General features: G+C 38.5%; 1 protein-coding gene across 1 annotated transcript in view; it reads left to right on the forward strand.

The window, feature by feature from the left end:
- AHR (aryl hydrocarbon receptor) overlaps positions 1-10,364 on the forward strand; it is a 53,294-nt gene extending 42,930 nt beyond the window's left edge. Inside the window, exons 10-11 of the mRNA XM_080974670.1 lie at positions 551-1,811; positions 7,464-10,364. Coding sequence (XP_080830796.1) covers positions 551-1,811; positions 7,464-7,616 — 1,414 coding nt within the window. The 3' untranslated portion in view covers positions 7,617-10,364. The remainder of the gene's footprint in view (positions 1-550; positions 1,812-7,463) is intronic.
- The last annotated feature ends 828 nt before the right edge of the window (positions 10,365-11,192 follow it).

The following is an 11,192-nucleotide window of genomic DNA, read 5'->3' on the forward strand; positions in this document are numbered from 1 at the left end:
GGGGTGTCATTCAAAAACATGTTCAAACTTCCTGTAGGCATAAGGAACCTGCATGTGGTCCTTTGGATCTAGGTCAATATGTAAATTATGTTTCTTGTCTCCCAGCCTACCATTAGTGTCTGCTTCTTATACAGGTGCGCAGTTTTAGTGCTGTGCCTTTCCCCCAGTTATAATAGCTTTCTGTATCTGTTCAGGTACTGGGAGAGTCTGTTGCAGCACTAAAGTAAAATACAGTGGATGCTCAGGTTGTGAACATGATCCATGCGGGATGCACGTTCGCAACCCACAGCATTTGCAACCCGCGTCTGCGCACGCGTGGGTTGCAATTTGGCACTTCTGCGCATGTGCAAAGTGCGATTTAGCGCTTCTGCGCATGCACGGCCGCCAAAACCTGGAAGTAACCAGTTCCAGTACTTCCGGGTTTCGGCAGTCCGTAACCCAAAAAACCCAACCTGAAGTGTCTGTAACCCGAGGTATGACTGTATGGCTTTCCTTTCTTTCTTACAGTTCCTGCTTGTTAACTTGCTATTCTTGTTATTTTGCAATTCAGAGACGAAGAAGGGGCAGAGCATTTACGGAAGCGGAACATGAAGCTGCCCTTTGTGTTCGCGACAGGTGAGGCTGTGCTCTATGAAGTGATGTTTCAGCCGCCTGGCTTAATGGATTCTTCTCAGGCAAAGGTTAAAAGCAGCATTGGGAAAGGAGCTTCTTCTAAGGCTACACTGCGCAAAGAATCTGTTGATCCCAATTCACTTCTGGGTGCAATGTTGCAGCAAGATGAATCTGTGTATCTCTGCCCACCTGCTCCAAATAAAATTTCCTTAGAGAGGAACCTTTTTGCGGACACCTGGGATGAACTGGGTAGCATGATGGCCTGTGATTGGCAGGATAATGTTTTACCAGTGAGGAATAACAACATTCTGAAACAGGAGCAGACTGAGTGCCCCCAGGAAAGCAACTTGATGCTTCCTGAAGACAGCGTGGGTCTTTTTCAGGATAACAAAAACAGTGAACTGTACAACATCATGAAAACTCTGGGTGTTGACTTTGAAGATATAAAATGTTTTCAGCAGGATGAAGAGTTTTTTAAAAATGAACTTTCTGGGGCAGATGATATTAGAGACATAGATATAACTGATGAAATCTTGACCTATGTTCAGGAGTCTTTAAACAAGTCTGACCTCTTGTATTCGGGTTGCCAGCAGCAACAGCAGCCCATGGTTCAGAACTCTACTTGTTTAATGCAGCAGCAACTGGAGCAGCATCAGAAGCAACCAGGGGTGGAGCAGCAGCAGCAGCAGCAGCAGCTGTGTCAGAAGATGAAGCACATGCAGGTCAATGGGATGCTCGCAAACTGGAACTCTGTCAGCAGCATGCCCCTTAACCCTTCACAGCAACAGACGCAGCCGTATGTCTTTTCTGGCATGCAGGAAGTAACTCAGGAGTTCCCTTACAAATCTGAAGTCAACACAGCAACATACGCATGTAGGCAGGAGTTCATTCCCTACAAGCAGCCCAGCAGCATGGTGTCACAGCTTTCAGATTTTACACAGATAGACTTCCCAGTAGGAAGCTTTGACAGATCATCCTATTCAGGGTCTTCTGGTCTGGAGGATTTTCTCAGTTGTTTGCAGCAGGTTCCCGAAAGCCAGCCTTGTGGAGTAAACTCTCAGCAAGTTATAGTAACTCCACAGACGTGCTATGCAGGTGCTGTGTCAATGTATCAGTGTGTATCTGAAACTCAACCAAACAGCACAGAACAAATGCAGTATAATCCTGTGGTATCTGGACAGCAAGCATTGCTAAGCAAGGTATGGCATTTCTGAAATTATTTGTTTGGCTTTTTTTTAACTTGGAAATGTGCTATGTCAGTGTTCTGAGAGTTGCTCTCTAGCTAACAATTTTAAATATACAAATTCATTGTACAAATGAACTGTTACCATCTGATTGGTTTGCATCTTAATTTGTGCATGTGCATGGAGTTTTATTCAGTGGGCCATCCTAAAGAGACCTAAGGACTTAGCTGGGTAGCATAAATTTTCTGGTACCCCTCCAATAGAATCCTTTTCTTCTGCTGCCTCATTATCGCTTAGCAATTATTTTAACTGTAACTATGAAGAAAAAGGGATCAGTCATGTCAAATGGTGAATTATTTGCTTCATTAGGGTCAGGAAACTTAATTTTGCTACATTACTGTAGGTAATTTTAGATATTTAAAGTAATGATTAATGCACTTTTGCATGGGAAGAAATAGATTTAAACAATATCTACATAATTTGAGTGTGTTCACATGGTCAGCATCAAATGCTGTCAGATTATTTTCGGAGTCATACAGAACAATTATTTAAAAACCGAAATAAGTGTAGAAGGACAATATTATCTTTAATGGCTTCACATTATTTGTGAATAAATTTTGACTGGCATTCAGAAGTTTGTGGGATAGAACACATTTATGATGTCTCCTTAGGACAGCATTAGGAGAAGAAAACTAATGTGGCTGATGATGGTTATTTGGTGTAGGTCAGGTCTGATGGTGAGTCTTCCAACCCCAGCTGGCAGCTTCTCTTGGCAAACTCTCATATGGGCTGATCTGTAAGAGGATCTTGCCTTGGAACTAAAATTGGACTTTCTGATCTTTAAACCATTTTAGCCTCAGTTCTGTTAAATTTGTATACAACACACAGGAAACGAAACCCCGTCGATGTATCTTAATGGTTACTTGCTGCTGCAGACCAGGATTTCTCGAACTTTCTACTCCCAGATTTTACTTGAGAGGGCTGAAAATTCACAAGAGCCAGAAAATGACAGAGCCATATATTCCCTTCTCTTATAACAACTTCCACTTCTCCTTTTTGTCTCCCTCAGACACTCTTCTTTCTCTTACACTGCTGCTCAGTCTGTCCATCACCTGTTTTCCATCTCTCTCTCTTTCTTTCTTTCTTTCTTTCTTTCTTTCTTTCTTTCTTTCTTTCTTTCCTCCCCTCCAACTTTGCATGCTACAACCTTGCTCTCAGAATCACCACCACATGTTCCTATGTGCCATGCTTGCAAGATCCTGCTGTGCTTGCATTGGTCAGTCCAATAGGCTACAGTATGCCCAAGCACTTGATGCCCATCTAGTAGTAGACATGGGCCACTGATGGCCTCCCCTGGCAAAGTACTGCTGTAGATGCATGAAAAAAAATCAAAACACTACAAGATATTAGAAGCTGGCCACTGCTTAAAGCTATGTTTTCAACTTTCAGTACAGTGTTGCATGGCTAGAACTGTAATCCTTCCATAGCTGTAATAGTTGACATTTTTCCATCATTGTTTGAAATGCAGCTGGGTCTGCCTTCGAGCTATTATATTTGACTCATTCAGTAGCTCTCTGACTCACCCAGCTTGAAGGTTTACTTTAGGATGCATTGAAACTTTTTTGTTTGTTTTTTTACTCCAGTAAGTTTGAATTCCGAGTCTGAGACCCTGTAACAAAGCCCACAGCTAAATCTTCATCCACAGTAGTTTTCATTAGTTGGCAATTGTCCCCAACAAGTGTTATAGAACTATAATGTTCAAAACCAAAATAGACTTTTATGTGCCATATAGTATGTGTCAGGCAACAAATGTAAATAAACTTTCACACAAGCCCTTTGTTTGGTTTGCCATTCTCTTTGCTTAGCTTGGAGCATATATCTAAATTCCAAACTAGAGGTTTTCTAGAAGGACTCACATTCATCCTGTAAGGATTTTTTAAAAACAGTTTATGTCTTCTTCAACTGCAGCCTTGGGATCTAGATCGATTTCTAAAATGTAGCATCCTTTGGTGTATAAAGTCCCTTGTGACAGTTCCCCCAAGACCACTTCACTGACCATACTCTCCATGTCTTGTGGCAAAAATATTCATCTTTAAAAATCACATTGAAAACGTGCTGTTCAGAAGCTACAGTGAATTATTCTTGTTTACACAAACTTGGCATGTAATAAACATTATGGACTGCAAGTGTAATGGCCATGGATGTGAAATTCCCATAAGCTATAACAACAACAGCAACAACCAGAAGTTTCCTTCCCTATCCCTCACTACATGGACCACAACTAATTTGTACCTAGGCAAGAGGAAGCGTTGGATAGTTGGGAAAACTGCAGGATAGGGAATGGCATGAGGCTACAGGGACCATCCCTGGCCATTAAACTAGATTATGTCAAATTTGCACATTGCCTTAATAAATATAACAGCAATCATGCTGCTCTTATTCATTTCAGTAAACATGAATTGAACAAACTATTTTTTTTTTACAGTTCCAAGTCTCAATGGATGCTTACAAATAATGACATATGAAATCTTATCAAATTTAAGCTTCTTTATTTGTGTAAAAAGGTAAAGGGACCCCTGACCATTAGGTCCAGTCGTGGCCAACTCTGCGGTTGTGGCACTCATCTCACTTTATTGGCCGAGGGAGCCGGCGTACAGCTTCCAGGTCATGTGGCCAGCATGACTAAGCCGCTTCTGGCAAACCAGAGCAGTGCACAGAAACAACGTTTACCTTCCCACCGGAGCGGTACCTATTTATCTACTTGCACTTTGACGTGCTTTTGAACTGCTAGGTTGGCAGAAGCTGGGACCGAGCAACGGGAGCTCACCCTATTGCGGGGATTTGAACCGCCGACCTTCTGATTGGCAAGTCCTAGCCTCTGTGGTTTAACCCACAGTGCCACCCACGTCCCTAATATCATCTCTCTTTTGATCCATTGAAATCAAAGAGGCTGACTTCCTCATACCTGGTGAAATTCAGTATAGTGTAAGTGGACTTTCTCTTTCCCGATCGGACTTTCACTTTACTCTCCTCCCCATCCCCGGAGTTCCCTGAACCTCCCTCATCTGCCTCTGGATGTTTCTTAACCCTCTGGAGCAGATTTGGGAGGGGGCTGCAAATGGGAGAAGAGGCAGAAGAAGTCTTGCTGCACAAGCAGAAGTCCATTCCGCTCATTCAGATACCAGTGAACAATCTCCCATCATGTTGATGAAAAAATGTGGGGGGGGGGGAGGGCTTAGAACTGTCAGGATTAAATAACATCTTTGTCAGGTGTTTGCTGCTCATAGTCAAAACCTTCAACGTGGGTTTCAAATAAAATTTTGATATTAAAGTTGGGAAAGGCACTGAAACATTAGTTTTAGAATGCTTGTGTGCATCAGAATATGTGCTTTTCTAAGAGCAGTCACCTGGAAAAAATTGTTGATAACATTGCTTTTAGATTTGACTTGTATCAATTCAATATGTTACCAGTTAATTTTGTGAAACACTGCATTTCTGAAAAAGAAAACAACCCCAGCACGCAAGAGGAGGAAAGAAGCGCATAAGGCTAAAGCTTGGTTCTCCTCTACTCGTGCATATAATGCCAAACCATGACATGATAAGTTGTGCATTCTATGAAACTCTTCATTAAAGCTTTGTGCTTGTAGGATTTAGGTCTCTTGCTATAAAGGTCAATGACTTGGGGTAGAACATGCTCTGGCAGTTTGGAGTGTATGCTTGCACAGTCCTTGGCTGCACTTTCGTTGGCCTTAGTTGGTGCTATTGATCTTTTAGAAAACCTCCTCTGGGGCCATCCAAGTCCACTTTTTAAGAGAACATCACTAGCCTTTGCATACGCATCCACCATGCATCCCACAAAGAGACTTTTTGTTAATGCCTGTATTTATTATTATACATCCTCTCGGTGTAATTATTTGGATCATGTGATTATTCATGTTTCAACAAAAATTGCATTGTAGAACGTTGCATTTAATAGAGCTGGATTGTCTTTATGATTTATAGCCATTTCTGAGGGTGCTGATGTGTAATTTTTTGATGCACTTTATACTCATTTTAAGAAGAATTCTCTTCAGGCTTTTTGGAGCATCTGCTTTTGGCCTGAAATGAACTTGAAAACACTCTTAAGAGGAAGAGTTCAGTGAAAGGAATGATTCAGACAAGAGCTAGTGGAACTTCCGTTAAATAAACTAGAAAGATCTAAAGTTAGGGGTATCCAGAAAACAGGCTCCAAAATATTCTGACAGAAATATAAATTAAATTTTTGACCTTAACCCTGTTAAGGTGCCGAGATTTAATTGTGGTCAGATCAAGTGATGCAAAATATGCTTTATCTTCCAAGTGCTGGATTTTGTTGTAATTTTTCTCTACAATTGACAAAAAGATTTCAGAGCTGTCAAATGGCTAAATAGGTTTGAAGAGGTTGCAGCAGTTCATAGTGGTATATATTTTAGGCTGCAGTCGTGTACACATTTATGTGGGAATAAGTACCATTGAACTCATGGGTATTATTTCTGAATAGACATGTATAGGATTGTACACTGCATATCTAAGTTATAGTGTTAGAAATGTAGTTATTTGTATTTGATACTTGTGTATAATCTATTTGATAGAACACTTCTTCAATCAGAAGATGTTGCATATTCGGAAACCAGGCTAGATGTTTTACTTCTGCTTTTGTTGATGTTGCCTGTGTTAGAGCTTGAAACAAAATGTGAAATTTAGATCTTTGATTCAAAGACTGAAATGTGATCTTTGCTGCCTGTGAAATAATGTTTTCATGGGTAGGTGGGCAAGGGAAATTAGTGCAAAATCCAGAGTGCACTAAATAGCAGTGAATATCTGCTGCCGCCAAATGCAAAATACTCGTGAGACTGTTTAGCAAACATGTATCAAAAGATTCAGAATTCATAAATTTTATGAAATTTTTAAGAGCAAATTAATAACTTCTAATAATTTGGCATTGAAATGGAATACCCTAAAATTAGGTTATGTTCCACATACTTGGTAGACTGCCAAAGTATGCAGAATTATATTAGTTTGTACTTTTAGAAAGGAAATTATAAAACCTCCAATGAGCTTGCTCATGCTGTCAGCATCCAGCACCTATGGACTGTTGAGGGTATCCTCTTTAGGTGAGGTGGGGTGGAGGGTGAGGGGGATGAAACAGGCCTGCTTGAGCAGATATTAGGTAGATACTATGCTAGGAAGATGAAAACCATAAGTTGTTTTTTAAACACACACACACACAAACACACCACACATACCTGTATTATATGGAGAGGCTTAAAAAGAAATGGGGGAAATGAAATCTTTTCTCTTCATTCAGCAGAAACCAATCTTTCATGCTAGGCAAGAATCATTTCAGGTAGCTGGGAAAGAAAACAGTTGTCCTTTCCACTACCTGTTAAATGTGTCCCATTAAGATTCTGTGTTACGTATTTTACAGGTGTTGGGATAAGTTGCATTTAGTTTTCATTGAAATAACTTTTCACATTGGCTCCCAAAGGACCCGAGTGCAACTAGCTTAACTGGGATCAAATAGTTTCTGCTTAAGCAGTGAAATTAGGATACTGCATGCAGGATCATTTATTCTGTACCTGGATATAAATTAGCAGTGTTAAGAAGAAAGCAATTTATCTTTAATAAGACCTTGCCTTTTTTTTCTAGTTCCAGAATAGTTTTAATGGAGGAAATATGAATGATGCATATCCACCGCAATTAGATGTTGTCAACACCCAGCCTGGAACACATCTTCAGCCTCTTCATCATCCAGCAGAATCCAGATCTTTCTCTGATTTGGCATCCAGTGGTTTTATGTAGTTCAAGAACAAAGTCATATAGAGAAAGAGATCAGGACTGGATTATTGAACAGAGATTGAAAATCATGTGTGATTGCACTTAAAACGCATGCATATAGGATTTGTCATCCCAAACCTAATATTTATAGGTGGAAGTTGGAGCTGTAATCGTGGCCTAAAAGTGTGCACATGTAATTTTCAGTGAGTGTGAAAATATGCACTATTGCAATATTACTGCATCACATTGTAGAACATAAGATAAGGCAAATGGTTTTATGTTTAGCAGATAAAATGGGCACTTTCGACGATCTTATTTGGAATGGTATAAGATAGTTAATCTTAGGTTATTTTAGGCCTTTTAAAAAGCCATGTTCTAAATAGAGGAGCAAGTGAAGCACTCAATTTTTTATGTCTTTTCTTCAGCTAACTTTATTTAGTAGTTTTTCAGCTTATCCTTTTACTTTACATGTCAGGTTCTAGCACTTTAGTAGACCGTTTAATACAAGGGTTTGATACACAGTTTTAGGTTTTGTACAACCAAATCTGTTGCATTCCTCCTTTACAGTTAGCCTTAAGTGCCTCACAACTTTGCTACCTTATTTCAGAAAGGAGCTTGTTAGGAAAAAGGAGATTCACTGTAAGAACAAATCATATTTACTTTGTGACTATTTAGTGATTACTTTGGTTTGTTTTTAAAAAGCTAGAGACCTATAAGCAGTGTATTCCTTCTCTATTAAATGTATATTGTTTTTTCTTTAGAATTTGATATTATTCTATATGTGCAGAGTTTTTACTTTGTTAAAAGACTGGGATTTTTGATTTTGTGTTTTGTTGCTTTTCTGCATTCTTCAGGTAGAACAGGGTAAAAACAGAAACCTTTTAGGAGAAAATTGTCTCCTCGGAATTAGCTCTGAATTTCAAATACTGAAAACATGTGCCTTATCTTGTGTTACAACACTTGTCAAATGGTCTCTTAAAAAAAAAAAAAAGTACAAGGCTGCTCTATGCAAATACTTCCATTTAAAGTGGTTATTGAGATAGGTTAATTTTAAAAACCAGCGGAAAGCAATGTCTCAGTAGCAAATAGTACTAAAGTTTACTTTTGTAAAATAAAATTTCTACACTGAGGGTCAAATTTTGATTGGCTGCTGTTTTTCAACCGTTCCAGTGGGAAGAGGGTCTGTTCATGTTAAATATCCCTGATGATTGCACTCTAAAAAGAAAAAGCTATCTTTCTATGTGTATGTGAATTCACTTTAAATGTCTTTGTTCAAGAGATGAAAAAACTGAAAAATTATTTTAGTTCAAAATTAGAGAGAGATGATCCTTGTAACAAAAAAAAAGGATATTTTAAGCTTTGTTTTTAAAAATGGAAAACATTGTATTGGATTTTTATCTGAGGATTTTTAGAACCGCATACACCAATGTTTGGTGTTTCATAGTAGTTTAAATGGGGGAGGGAGGGAGGGATGTGTACATGTTCAAACAAGTGAATATCCTTACATGCTGTTAATATGTAATAAGCACCATTTAATGATGTCTTTGTAAAATATTTTACAAACAGTTAATTTTAAAGTGTTATTCCATATTATTAAAATGTCTATTGCATACATATGTATAATGTAAATGACAGTGTAGTCTCTTCAAAAAAGAAAAAAATAATAAACCAACTCCCTCCAGGGTGGTGTTTAAATTTTTGATGAGAAAAGAGTTTCAGTTAAGTTTTTTATATATATACGTTTATATAACAAGAAGGAATGTTTTTAAGGGTAAGGTTGTATGGATAGCGGGAGGTGGCTACTCATTTTAATCACTTGAAAGTGGTGTTGTTTTCATCTTAAATCTGAATCATGGTAAAATTTTGCTTACACAAATCATGTAAATTTGTCCTTCTAGAAAAGATGGCCAGGCAGTTTGTAGACCTTCAAATTTAGGATCTAGTGCTGCTTTTAAAAAGGAAATACTGTTTGATACTATGTTTCAATAATAGCTATGAAGCTTGGCCTATAATTCCCTTTAAACATTGAACTTTGCTTTGGCCATCACTAAATGCGTTAGATTAGTAGCCATTGATTGCTTCTTATTATCTTCTTTCCAAACAATTGCTGTAATATTTTTTGTAACAGTATCTTATTATTATTATTATTATTACAAGAGTAATGTTGACAATCAGTAGCTGTACTGTAAAATGTGAAAGGTTCAAAGGGATAATGTAGGGTTGTTTTTTTAAGAAAAAGACCAAAACAAAAACAAAATATTAAACTCCACAACAAATTGAGTCCTGCATATCATATCACTTCTGCTAAACCAAATATGATCCCGCCACTAAGTGCCAAGGCTGCAGTACAAACTGGTGTACTGCTTTATTGTAGCCTAGTTTAATTCTGTTACACGTAATATCAACTTGTTTTTCTGCATTAGCTGCATCTATATGTAACAAACCTGTGTATTGGTGGTGCACTGTTGATCTACACCAAACTGTTCTCAAAAGTGATGAATTGCTGACTTATTGCCCCACCAACTCCACACTTACCCTCCCACCTCCAAGCAAATTATTTCCTAGTTTTAATCAGTATTAGACTACCCATTTTTGTAGATTCTGTCTTGGCTTTTCCCCTTTCCGTCTGTCTCCCATCACCCTTTGTTATCTATGCTTTATGTCATGCAGTTAATTTCTTACATGTTGGGGTATAATTTTATAGTGCTTTTAATGAGCTTCAGTCAAACTTGTAAAGCATAATATACAACAATAAAATATCACTTGACTAGAGCTAATATGTAATTTTTTCCACAGCACACCATACTTTATTCCTAGTTTTAGAAGATAATACAGACACTTGAAAGTATATTGTATAACTTTGTTTCCAGGACTGCTTGGGATGGACAACCCTCTTTCATACACAAGATCCAACATTGCTAGACCTCCCTCACTCTAACCATCTGTTGCATACTCCCTCAGGTGTCTGTCTCTGTCAAAGGTACCAGCTGAGTTTGTGTTACTCCCCAGTAACAGAAAGAATTTCAAAATGCTTTTGGTACCTTTAAACCCCTCCTTCAAGTGCCAAACAGAACAGAGTGGAAAGGATGATAGAATTCAAAACGAGGCCTCACCTAGTTCTCGCTGCTTCTTTTAAAATGAGGTGGATCTAGACCAGAGCTTTCCAAATTGTGTGTCGCAGCACGTTAGTGTGTCGGCTGCAGTGTGTAGGTGTGTTGCGTGAGGTGTTAGTTTAACCTCCAGTTTGCTAGTAAAACTGAATTACTGTGTCGCAAAATGATGCATGTCTAAAAAGTGTGTCACCAACATGAAAAGTTTGGAAAGCTCTGATCTAGACTTTGTTATGCTTAGGAGAAACCCATTAAAGCTAGTGGGACTTCACTGGTAACTATATTTTAAGTTCCATTGTTGTATTGAGTCTCCTCTAAGCATAATTAAGGTCCAGATCTAAGGCCTGCGTGTGACGAGGGAAGAAGTAAAGGGGGGCATTTTTTTGAATGTAGGATTTGTTCTGACACTGATCCCCCAGTTAGAATTTCCAAATGCTAGACCTGCCCTTGGATAATATTAGACAATATTTTTATTCAAACAAAGATGGGT

Source organism: Podarcis pityusensis (assembly GCF_964106645.2).
Source record: "Podarcis pityusensis genome assembly, chromosome: 12".
NCBI classification, from domain to species: domain Eukaryota; kingdom Metazoa; phylum Chordata; class Lepidosauria; order Squamata; family Lacertidae; genus Podarcis; species Podarcis pityusensis.